This window comes from Myotis daubentonii, chromosome 3 (assembly GCF_963259705.1).
Source record: "Myotis daubentonii chromosome 3, mMyoDau2.1, whole genome shotgun sequence".
Classification (NCBI taxonomy): Eukaryota; Metazoa; Chordata; class Mammalia; order Chiroptera; family Vespertilionidae; genus Myotis; species Myotis daubentonii.
In genome coordinates, this window is record NC_081842.1 from 125,735,543 (window position 1) to 125,748,447 (window position 12,905).

General features: G+C 49.4%; 1 protein-coding gene across 7 annotated transcripts in view; it reads right to left on the minus strand.

Annotated features, from left to right (window-relative positions):
* Window positions 1-12,905, minus strand: part of SLC22A23 (solute carrier family 22 member 23) — a 185,902-nt gene that overhangs the window by 53,299 nt on the left and 119,698 nt on the right. Inside the window, exon 4 of one of the 7 annotated variants that reach the window (XM_059688462.1) lies at window positions 1,747-1,835. The exons of 5 other annotated variants lie outside the window; for them this stretch is intronic. In XM_059688462.1, the coding sequence (XP_059544445.1) occupies window positions 1,762-1,835 (74 nt within the window). In that variant the 3' untranslated portion in view covers window positions 1,747-1,761. Of the gene's footprint in view, window positions 1-1,746; window positions 1,836-12,905 lie in introns of those variants that run through there. One more of the 7 variants, XM_059688470.1, reaches the window with a different exon arrangement.

Consider the following 12,905-nt stretch of genomic DNA (forward strand, 5'->3'; position numbering starts at 1 on the left):
GTGTCTAGACCAGCCATGGGCAAACTACGGCCCGTTTGAAATGAATAAAACTAAAAAAAAAAAAAAAAGACAGTACCCTTTCATGTAATGATGTTTACTTTGAATTTATATTAGTTCACACAAACACTCCATCCATACTTTTGTTCCGGCCCTCCGGTCCAGTTTAAGAACCCATTGTGGCCCTCAAGTCAAAAAGTTTGCCCATCCCTGGTCTAGTCTAGACACTGATTGTAGGTCAGTTGCCACAGCCCATCGCCTACTTTCTGACTGTCTAGAGGCCAGCACCGAGGTGGGGGTTGCAAGGCAGTGAAGGAGAACAGATTAAAGAGGAGAACAGACAAACTACACTTGCAGGACAGAATCAGCCCCACCAAGGAGAGAGCACCATGCCAGCCAATGCCTGCACAGGCTCATAGGGGAGAAATAATAACTCGCTCAGAATTTCCATCCCTGCTCCACACAAACAGGCATCATGATCCCAGCTATCGTGAGCGAGAGAAACTTGACCTCCAGAGAACAGCGTCTAAAGAACTTTGTTTCCATTTAATTAAGAAAACAGGATTAAACAGCCGTCTCCTGGCCACCGGCTGTGATGATGCTCTTTTCTACGCACAGGCCAGGCTCACTTCAAAGATGACCTCCCAGGGGGCTCATGCATGCACGCGGGGTCTGGCATCTCTGCTCTTAAACATAGTAAAGCAACTGGAATCTTTTTAGAAAAGACTACCAGCTGCAGGTTCTAGCTTTCACTTGCTCAGCCCGAGCGGTGGATTTGCTATGGAAATTCGAAATGGGCTTTGGGCGGGGTGGGTTCAGCGTCTGCGGCGTGGCACAGGCTCGTATCAAATGAGGAAATTTAGCACCTGCCTACTCAGGTGACCTTTAAACAAAGTCACAGAGATACATGATGCCAAACAGCAGCATGGCTTCACATGGGCGGCGCACGAAGCGGGTGCAACGGGCATGCCTTTCTCCTTAGTTTTGTGAGACCCGAGTAGGAAAATATCTGCAACTCCAGTTCCACCCCACAGGCCCCCTTAGGGGATGTCCAGTCCCACACACTAACCACGCCATGCACCATCACACAAGCATCACAGGCAGCCTTCTAAACCGGGGCTAGGTTGGCGGATGATGAAGGAAAGTTGCCCCGTGTAGGCCAATGATTCCAGTCTGACTTCTCATTCTCCCCTCCCTGCAAATGGGACGCCGTGCCCGGGGCACCTGTTGGTGTTACTGTAGGTATGAGTTCATGGCCGGTGTTTCCTCTGTGGGCTTCTCTTGTTCTTCTCCCATGAGTGGTCTGAGCAATCCTCTAACTCCTTGCTACTTGGACCTGAAGCATCAGCAGCTCCTGGGAGTGTGTTAGAGGCGCGCGCTCAGGCCCCACCCAGACCCAAGAATCAGCACCTGCAGGTTAACAAGGTCCCCAGATCTCTACTCGGGAGCAATGTTCTTGCCTCCCCGATGCACATCTCTGACAGCTGGCTTAGTAATTAAAATCACTTCCCAACCTCTGCACTCCTGCGTTTGTAGCAATCCTAGCTGGGGTTCACTGTGTTTTATTGGGGTAGAAAGATGCAGCTACATGGCAATTCAGCATTCCTGCAGGGGCGATGGAAAACAGCGATCTGATGTGAGGACACAGGCATGACACTTGCAGATAATCACCATTTTGCCTCAACTCACCAGAAATTCTTTCCAAACTGCCTGAAATCAACTACGTTCTAAAGGTGGCTATAAGGATGTGTGTTTTTAAAGCAATTACCAAAGAACCACAGGCGCTTGAAGCTTGCCATTAATCCCATGTTCCTTCTGGGTGATGGGAATCGGGTTTTCTAAGTGAAAGAGAGGGAGAAATCCATCAGGATGTTAAAAGCTTACGCCCCGGCATGCGCAGGAGGGAGGACGTGGCAGGTAGACCCTCTCTGCCCACGAAGGGCCTGCCCAGCTCTGCACACGGCAGAGGTTGGTCAATGCTTCACACACTTCGGAGGTGCTTCTAGACTCCTGGCCAGGCCACTGGCCTTGGTCTTGAAAGGCAGGGACACCTGCCACCAGCAGGGGATGATGTCCCCAACCCAGCCACCCTCGAAGCACCTGGGATGTGTTGAATAATAGGTCACCCACAAGCAGCTGTCCATGGCTCTGAGCTGCCAGCTGCCAGCAGCACCTGTGAAGGCCCAGGCTGCACACGATGTCATCACTTCTTAGAGCTACTTTCTTTGCCAATGGGCCAACTTCAAGTCATCTGAGTAGGTTTTCACTTATGGCAGCAACCTCTCCTTTGTTATGTAAAACAAAGGTCACAAAAAACTGTCATCTTAGGGATGCATCATAGATTCGAACCCAAAAATATCTCAAGCATCTAGTGTGCAGCCCTTTCACGCATAGCTAAGAACCTGGAGACCAGTGCCAGACAGCCTGGGTTCAAATCCTGTCCCTAGCGCTTATGAACTTGTGACACTGGTTCAGCCATCTGGAGTCTGTGCCTCAGTTTTGTCATCGGAAAAATGGGCTATTATGAGCATCAAAGAAGCATAGAATGCCTGAACACAGTGGCTCCATCACTCGAATACAGCTCCACTGTCACCTCTCAACCAGGAGCCCTACCTTATGGCTATATGTTAGTTTTTATAAGTAATAATACTATGCATCATTACCATATATAATAACATAATTATTGCCAAATCATTCATGGGTCTCATTTGACCTCTTCGTTCTTCACCAACCTGGTGAATTTCAGAGCAGGGCTGAGGTTTGTTCTAAGAAGACTGAGGAAGAGAAATAGCCTACAATGACAGTCTACACTCCTTCTTCTCATTACATTTATCTCACAGAGATTCTCATAAACCAGAATCAATCCATCAATTGAAAAACAGAACTAAGCGAATCCAAGGAAACCACCACAAAATCCCCTTTGTTAAAATCACATTTCCCTTAACACCTTAATGACGAAGGCATAGAAGCCACTCCTACAAGCTTGATACACGATAAGCAGAGAAATTACTGAAGGTTATGAGAATTAAATAGCACATTATTAAGATTTAATTGAGGCATTTGGCCTGTAAAAAAAAGGAGCATGACCACAATCATCTGAGCTCACGGTGCAGGAGTAGCCCCGAGGCCCTCTGCGAGCTCTGTTGGAAATGTGGTGTTGGGTGCAAGATCTTTTAGGGGACTTCAGAAGCTTTCAGATTCTTATACTTTTCCTGGAAGAAAAGAAAGTAGTGCTGCCCAGATCAGTCACTTCAGCTGAGGAAGGAGGAAGGCAAGGCCCAAAGGGAAGTGAGGCATCAGAGCCTGGGTCATCAGCTCAGTTTGCTGAGTCGATGTTGCTAGGCTATGATCCCAGGTGTTCTATCAACAGTAATGCGGGCGCTGCTGTCAGGATATGTTGCAGAGGTGATTGAAGTCCACAGTCAGCTGATGTTAAGTAAAAGAGATGATCTCAGATAATCTAGGTGGGCCTGACCCCATCAGTTGCAAGGCCTAGAGTAGACCCAGAGCCGCGGCTTCCTCGCGGAAGACAAAAACATTCTGCCTGTGGACGGCAGCTTCACCCTGACACCCAGACTCCCCTCCTGCCGGCCTGATCCCTGGATTTCAGGTCTGCCCCACCTGCCCCCACAATTGTGTAAGCCAATTCCTTGCAGGAAATCGCTTCCTATGTATCTCCTTCTGGTTTCATAAATTCTGCAATAATAAGAAAATACCACGACGGCTTGTATTGTGTGGGCAGCAGAAAGGTTGGGAGGGGCTGCTCTGTCCCAGTGACTACCTCCCCGCCAGGAATCTGAGGGCCAATCTGAAAAGGAAACAAACACCTCTCCCAGGCCCCATCCAGCTGGGAAACTCCCTGATCCTACACAGCAGCCGCTGAGAGGCTGTGGACAAAATTTCCAGGACTCTCCCCCTTAGCGTGATGGCACCAAAGCAAAACCAGCGGGAATGACCACGAAGGGTTTGGAGGGTGCAGAGCCTCAGGGGTGGGTCCAGGTGGCTCCATCACTCGAATCCAGCTCCCCTGTCACCTCTCAACCAGGAGCCCTACCTACGGCTCCGTGGGCTGGTGACAAGCCCTCTTGGGGCCAGGCTATGTGGGTAGTGCTGCAAGAGGACCCAGAGGTCAGGTGACTATTCTGAGAAAAACTAAGTCCGTCCTGAAAACCCCTGCACATGTCCTCAACATGCAAACCCCCGCCTCTGGCCGACGCCAACGGCTCTGCCTTCTCACCCACTCACTCTGTCACCCACGCTCGGCCCGATGGGGTTTAAAAGCCTACAGCTTTGCTGGTATTCCATGACAAATGATGATTTTAGAAACTCCTTGCTTATACGATTTCATTAAAAAAAAAAAAAAAAAAAGATTCCCCGTTCCTGTCAAACAGCCTATCTCCAGGCTGGCAGGCACAGCGGCCTTGTAGCTCCGGGCCTGTGGGATGAGGGTGCCGCGCCGGACAAGGGTGTGCTGTGTGCCCAGACACACATGTGAAGCGCCCAGGCCAGGGCGCTGGGTAAGAGACAAAGCACTGTGCTGGCAGGACTCACCCCGCTTCAGTGTCTAAGCTATCTGCCTGCGGGAAACACCAGCCAGAGAATGAGGTTTGCCATTCCCTTCCCACAGTCCCAACCTCCACCAACACACTGACCTAACTAACTGGTCACTGCATTTGGGAATTATGATTATCTAATTAAAAAATGTTTTTGGAACCAGTCTTAAAAAGGTATGTCCCATCCTTCTATAATATATAAGTAAATAAAACACAATTCTTATTCTTTCTCTTTTTTAAATCCTTACCCTAAGATATGTTTTTATTGATTTTAGAGAGAGAGGAAGGGAGAGAGAGCAACATCAATGTGAGAGAGAACTATCATTTGGTTGCCTGCCGCACACTCCCAGACCAAGGATCAAACCCACAACCCAGGTATGTGCCCTGACCAAGAATCAAACCAGCAATCCTTTGGTGTACAGGATGATGCTCCAACTACACTAAACTACCTGGCCAGCGCCACAATTCTTGTTCTTTCTTAACACGTTAAGTGCCAGCCTATTTTGTCTTCCAGATGGAAAGTATAGTGTCAGTCACCAGTGACTGACTGGGCGCTTAACATGTTAAATATATTTTTTAAAAACTGCGGATATGTTTGCTACCGTCTATCTTTTCTTGGAATTGCTAAGTGTTCCTAGGTTCTCTAAAATAGCCCACAGGACTTTTCTGGATCAGAGTTGACTAGTAATGAAGGAATATGTGAAGTTGACTATTTACAGGAGGAAACGAGGAATGTGCCCCGCGGGAGGAGAGGCTGAGGCCCAGACGAGGGTGGGAAGCAGGGGTTAAACTCCCTCCCTGCCTCTTCCAGGCCAGGGGAAGTCGCTCAGCCTCGTGTGCTCCGGTCTCCTGGTCTCTGAAGTAGGCAGTGCCGTGCCCATTCCACACGGTGCATGTCTAACCTCTACAGGCTTCCCATGTGCTGCTGTCCTTACAGCCGGCCGGCCACTCGGTGAGGCTCTGGGTGGGCTTATGTCACTAAGAGACTCACTCCAGTGAACTAAGTTCTTCCACAAGGGGCCTAAATTGTTCTGTGTTTTAGGTAAAATTGGGTCAGAACTGACAGAATGATATGGTGGTCAAGCTCCATATGACAGGATTCTGACCTTTCAGGAGCCTCTGCTCATTGGGGATTGCTGCTGAGGCTCCTCGAAAAGAATGGTCTCTTCTGGGTGAGGGTCTTGTCCCCAGCGGAGGTTGTGAGGGCACGGGTGGGGCGAGGCACCAGCTGTCCTTCTCCTTCCTCCCCTGGCTTCTTTCTAACCAGGAAGCCCATGACATACCGTACAAATTCATGCAAGAGATTCCACGAAAGAACTGGAGAAATTGAACGGAGGAGAAACACGTCTCTGAGCTGATACAAGCACACACTCCTCCCACTAAGCTCAGCAAAGGATTCAAACACTTTTATTTCACCCTCGCTCTATGGGAGGAGCCGGCCTGGGCAGTTTCCCAGGCTGCACTGCCTGGTTGCTGTGTTAGACACAGACAATGCCCCCCACAGGACAGCCGGCTCAGCCACTGGAGGAGGGAGGCAAGGCAGGCTCAGGAGAGGCACCGTCTCTCCAAACTGGAGTCAAGCACCACGGTGAAATCCTACCCCTGGGATGGCCGGGGGAATGAGAAATCCATCAAAATACAGGGCACTGCTGAGTGGCTTGGCCAGCGCACAAGGGGGCAGCCTATACCAAGGCCGACTGGGCCGCTGCCACCAAGCTGACAGCCTGGTGGCAAGTACACACACCACTCACAGAAGCCACTTCCCCAAACTCGCCCTCCTTCAGACCGAGCCAGTCTCCCTCTCCTCTCCCCACTCCTCTGTTAGCACTCAAACAGCTTAGAGGCGCAGGGCGGCCCTGGAGGAAAACCTCCCTGCTGAAGGGAAGGAAGCCAGTTTTCTCAGCTGGGCCTGGACGGGAGTGGGCCACGCAGTCACTGCTGCCCTGGCCAAGGACACAGGCCCCAGGAGTCCTGCCAGACAGCCCTCTGGACATCAGGTGTGGAATTCCTTATTACAGCAGGAAGGCCTGAAATTGCTGGGTCGTGTAGACTCAAATAGCATTTTAGGGTCTGACTGTGAAAGGCTGCTATGATCGCGGCAGCTCCGAATCGTCCCTTCCCTACAGGCAACTGCTTTTCCCTCTTAATTAGGACCTGCCAACCTAAAGGGATGGTCAGAACAGTCTGAAGGCTGTTTTCTCCTAAAAACTAGGAAAATGTAAACATTCCCTAGCAACCCCATTCTAGTGTCTGCCAGACACATGGCTATTTTAATGCTCAAAAGCAGAAGTAGCAAATGAGTTAGCTGCCGAGTACCTATTTCGTCTCCAGTGCTGGGCTAAGTAACAACTCCCGCTCGCCGTGGGCCAAACACTCAGGAGGCATTTTTCATGCATTAAACTCATTTACTCTGCACAACAACTCTATAAGGTAGGTGTTGTTTTTATTGTCATTTTACACAAGAGGATCTTGAAGCTCAGAGTGATTAAGTGACCAGTCCTAGCTCACACAGCTAAGGAAGGAATGAGGTAGGAATGGAAGCCAGCCCCCCACTCCTCCCACCCTGTGCATCCCAGCCCTCTGCTGCAGGCGGGAGCTGTCTTCAGAGTCCCGGGTGGGTCTGGTCTCTTCCCTGTGCCCCACTGGAATCAGGGCTCCATGGAGGCGACAGCCTGTTCCTCAGGGACAAGGAGAGCATCTGGCACATGGCAGGGGCTCTGCCCGGATAGTTGTCCAATGCAGAACTAACTGTGTAATGGGCTCTTCCTGTCTATGTTAGTCACTTTACCTGCCTTCCTCTTCCCTTAGATTCTACAATGGAACCGTTAGAGTCATGATGGCTGAGATAGTCGGTGACTCTAAAGAACCCAGTCTTATGGGGAGCTCTCAGGGCCCACGTGTGTATATGCTGATAAAACGTAAGAACCATAAAACTCAGCTACCCAATAGAAGCCACAAAGTTCAGTTTCCTTTCCAGACAAGTTCTTCCTATCACCTCATGTTTTTTTCTTTTAACTAATACTACAATTACTCAAAGTGAAGAATAGGGATTTAAATGCTCACTAGTCTTTCTGCCCAGCAGTCGCTCTGTTTACAAACAGTGACCGATGTTCAGTGGTACACACTTAAGGCTTTAATGTCACTCAGACTTCCACGTTTACTAAGAGAAGAAATACCCAAGGAGAGACATGACTTCAAACAGCAGAATACCTGCAAGTCTGTGGAAATTCCTGCATTTCGAGTCTGCTCAGCATTTTCAAGCTGAGCGAAGGAGCAGAGACAGGGAGTGGGTGCTTTTAGCGCTGAGGATACACTTTAGAAATTGCCATCCAGGTTTTCCAGCAGCCAGTTCCACTGTAACAGGTCTCAGTCCTCGTTTTCTGCGGTACCAACCACCTACAAATCAAGCTCACGTGTACTGGCTGCTCGTGTGTGCATAATCAGATTGTGCATCTGAGCAAAAGGGAGGCCTCACAGGCCTTCGGACGTAAGCCCTCAGAGAGTGAGACGGAATAGGTTGCAACCCTGCCCCACAGCAGCATGCACTCAGCTTCCCAGGTGTCAGAGGGCAGGGAAGGTTACCAACTTTTATTTCTCATCATCCGTGTTGTCAATATTGTCATTATTTTATGAGCTTGGCAAACAATCAGGAAATTAGGGGTTGGATATGTGATAAATAGAATATATCTCATCAAGAGTTCATAGTTTCATTTCTAAGTGTGGACGAAAGGGGCCAGATGCTAACCTGACAAGCTCGGGGAAGGCCTGCATGGCAGTCTTGCAAACTCAGAGACCTAAAGTAACCACAAAGGATGGATGGTCTGAAATTAAACTTTAACTAAAAGCAGTTATGGTGGGTAGTCACCTCCTAGGCTGGTGTATCTTCACTGACAAGTCAACCTTTACCTTAACTGAGCCTATCTGTCTTTTTGCATCTATGATAACATATCCTTGAAATGTCTGGGTAACCTGTAACTTCCCTTTTTCTGGACTCCTTGGGGCACAACACAATTTGCTGGGTGCCAGGACAGATACCACAAATTCCTTCATTGTTATCATGTTAATTGTTCCTGCACCCACCTAACTATGTGCCTATCATTTTACTTTTTATCCAATCCCAGGGGTTTCCCTGTTTTGCTTTCTCCCGCCTTTAGTCTATCACCAATGGATTTCATGTAACCCACCTGCATCCCTTCCTTTGATTGCAATTATAAATACAGATGTAACCTGCATTCTCCGGAGCATTCTCCCAATCTGTTGGGTTCTGCTTCCCGGCAATTGTAGACAGTTTGGCTCAAATAAACTCACAAAAATTCTTTACAGGTTTGAATGTTTTTATGTTAACCTAAGTAACATCTAGCAATAGTAAATGCCTTTCACTGTCATGATTTCCCTAACTCAAGGAAGAATTATTAGCAGTTTAGTCTTCCTAAACAAGGCTTTTCTTTTTTATCTTCTTACCTTCCCATCTTCTTTTCAATTTGCATTTAAAAAACCTTTTCTTTTGAAAGTTCATATATTCACAAAGAAGACAGAATAGTTTAATAACTCCATTCTATACCATCTGCTAAGGTCAGCAATTATTAATATTTTGCTCCTTTTGGTTCTTCTTCCCCTTTTTGCTCTTTCACTCTTTCCTGTAATATTTTAAATCAAATTCTTGAAATCATGTTATTTTACTTCTAAATATAAATATATCTCTCTATAAAGAAGGACATATTCTTACACAAAGACAATGCCATCATCACGTCTAACAGAATTAATAATTCTTTAATATTATTTAATATCCAGTCTGTGTTCAAAATATGCATTTATCTCGCAAAAAGTCCCTTTATGGTTATATTTTAAAAATCGGGTCCAAAAAAAGATCCATATGCTGCACATGTCTTAGGACAAACCTTTCCCCGCCTTCCCCCACGGCACTGTCCTGTTGCAGAAGCCAGATGGGACAGGCCACGGGTGTGTCACTCACGCAGCAGCACCCTGGGAGGTGCGCCAACTTCAAATGACGCTGAGATGGATCAAGGGATTCCAGTGCTGGCACCTCGGCCTCCCACGCTGGAGCTGCCACGGACATTGTCCTACTGGCTTAAGCATCCTCTGGTGATCAATGCCACATCTGTTATTTCTTAGGGGGTGAGAATGGTGATTTATTTTCTCATGCCACCATTCACTGGGCATTGTTTTTGCTTTGAATTATTTTGCAAAGAAGAACGTTTATTCATCAATGAGGGCTATTTCTTTACCCAGAAATATAGCTAATTCAGAAGAGGCTGCGCTATACAGTCATGATCTCCCTGGATAATGAGTAATTTCACACGTCCTATCAACTTTTCCAATGGCTCCCACTGCACTCGGAGCAGAAGTGGTGTCTTTCATAGCAACTGAAGCCCTCACTTGATCACACCCCCCGCCACCCCTGCCCGCTGAGCTCATCACCGGCCACTTTCCCCCTTGGTCCCTCCACTTCAGCTCACTGGCCTCCTCGCTGCACTTACTGTCTGTTCCCTGTGCCTGGAGTGCCCTCCCCAGAAAGTCCTGGGGCTCCCTCCTGCCTTTCCTCAGGTCTCTGCCTGAGGGTCCCTTGTTAGGGAAGCTCTGCCGGACCTCCCTGTGCAAACTAGCGATCGCTGCCCCTCTCGCTCCCCACAGCTTCAGTGATGAGGTATCACACGGAGCCAGCGTCTCTGGAACCATGTTCCTGGGGCCCTTCCGCAGGCCTGTGAATCAGAAAAGGGGGCTGGGCCCAGCCACCTGTATAACAAAGCCCTGCAGTGGCTCCGCTGGTGCCCAAGCTTAAGAACCACTGCAGGGGGCTTTATAAACATACCACTCAGTCCTCCTAATAACCCTGTGAGGTAGGCTCTACTTTATCATCCCATTTCAGAGGGGACGACACACAGGTGTCTGGGCCCTGCCACTGGAGATTCTGGCGCAGGGGGCTGGGCAGGGTTCAGAATCCGCACGTGTAACAAGTTCCCTGGTGACACTGCGGGTTTGGGGGCTACATTGTGAAAACTGGTGCTCTGAATACTGTAGGTCGAGTTTCACACATCGTAACCCTAAGCTCCCATAGTTCATTCCCCCTTTGCAGCATTAGCATATAAAAATAAAACAAAGCTACATTACAGGTTATAACACCTGTTGGCCTGCTGATCTCAGAGTGACCATGTCATTGCTTTTTCCCATCATCAGACATGTGATTTGTTTTTTTCCATTGAGGAAAATAGTTCTTCCAATGTCCAAAGGGCAAGTCAGGCGGAGGCACAAAAGACCTGAAGTTGCAAAGAAATTAGACTCACAGGCAATTTCAGCTGAAAGGAAACCCAGAGAATACCGACCAGGGATGGCGGAGTCTGATGCCAGGCAGGTGAGAAACGTGCCAAACCGACCTGGTGGGCGGGGCGGGGCCGTGGCAAATCCCCGAGTGCTTGCCCAGTTTAAAGGCCTTTAAATTCAATTAGAAAATAAAACACTGTCTAGGTCACACGAAACGTGGCAGGGGTCAGGGGATGGCCACACAGGGCAGCCTGCAGACGCAGGCGTCACCCGCCCTGCTCGCTTTATGAGGGGAAATAAGGTCACAGAGTTGGTTGGTAGCAAAGGCTAGACATGAATTCCAAGCCCCGGAGCTCTGGAGAACACGAGTCGCTGGATTGCTGCGGGTTTATTTTTAAATGGAGATTACAATAAAAACAAGAAGCAAACTCAATGTGACATAAGGCAGTTAAAATTAGCTCTCTCCTCCTCCACCAAATCAGGAAACCCCTGTGTGCTATATTCACCATCAGCCAACTGAACAAAGGGTCAGAGAGCCAGCAACTGTGAAGGGATTTTCAGGGAGCAGGTCCTTGGGGAGGGGCTGTCCTGCCAGAGGGAGCATGGCGTATCCTCAGCAGGAGCGGCAGCAGGACCCGAGAAGCTCAGAGACCCAGGGCCACCTTGTCCCAGGGCCACCTTGCTGCTGACAGTTGTTCCATGACATGTTTGCCTTCGAATCCGCTGCACATGGGGGTGGGGTGGGATGAGAATTTTGACGCTACAGGGCATTGGGTCTCAGCCAAGTCCTGCCCGGGACTTGGGGACAATGCCCCTCTATGGCCAGGCCCCTGTGCCATGTGGGAACCAAGCCTCTGAGGGCATGGAGCCCAAAGGTCACACGCAGTCACCACACCCACACACCCACGCCCGCTGTGTGGACAGTGTGGGCTCGTGAATAGATGCTGAGTAACACATTTGTAACCTTCAAGTATCAGAATCCTCCTCTGTTTAATCCCGCTGTGGGCGCAGCTCCTCACAGCTCAACTAGAGCTCACAGCTCAGGACAGCGCCTCACTGTGACCCCACTTACTCATAGCTGTGTGCCCTTGAGGCAGCCACTTACCCTCTTAAACCCTCACTTAGAGCCTCCTTCTCTCCTGGAAGTCAGGAGCGTGTCTCCTCTTGGGGGGGTTGGGGGTGGGGGTGGGAAGGGGCTCTATCTCTAAAATGTACAAAGTTCTAACCCCAGGACTGAAGTCTGGTGTGGGGAGCACTACATTGGTGCCGCTCTGCTGTGCTCCGGGAGTGGCTGTTGGAAGCTATCGAAAATGTGTACACAGAGATTTGCATCTCACCCGACTCAGCAGTTAAGCAAATGTTCCCAACAAACTGGGAATCAAAACGTCCTGGGGGTCACCCACTCCAGGCGGTGGAGGTAGGAGAGCGTGCCCCATCACGGTTCCTCTTCCACTGTCACACCACACATTTCTCACCAGGGTGGACTGCTCCAGCCGCGTTCAGGGAGGCTCTCCCTTTAATTCACCCGACACTGCTGACAGATGACTGCACCTAACGCCAGCTCTGTTATATTTCAACGCTGCTAAAAACGCCAAGTCAACCAGGCCACCTCCTCCTGGACCCAGAGCACGCAGTAGCCACATTCTAGAACCTCGGATTCTCCTTCCTCTTGTGCTTGTCAGTGTCTCCCCCACAGCCTTGAGCTCCTTGAGAATGAAAACCACGTCTGCTCCTCTCTGCATCCTTCTTAATGCGTAGTACTGTATTCAGCACCTATCAGATGCTCAGTAAATGCCAAAATGACAAAAACAAGAGAGGCACACATTTCCATGGCAACCAGAGAACTGGGTCAATGAGGAAAGGACTGCAGCTTGTGTTAAGCACCTTCACACGAGGGCATGAAGGTCTGTCATGAACAGAAACTCCAAGTGCTCTGCACCAAACACAAATGCATGGAGCTCCTCAAAGCTGCCGGCACAGAGAAGCCGGCAGGCTGCTGGGTAGAGCAGCTCCCCACCACCCCTTCCATACTGTGGGTACTGCTGCCCAGGTAGAGCGTCTTGGGACAGTAAGGGG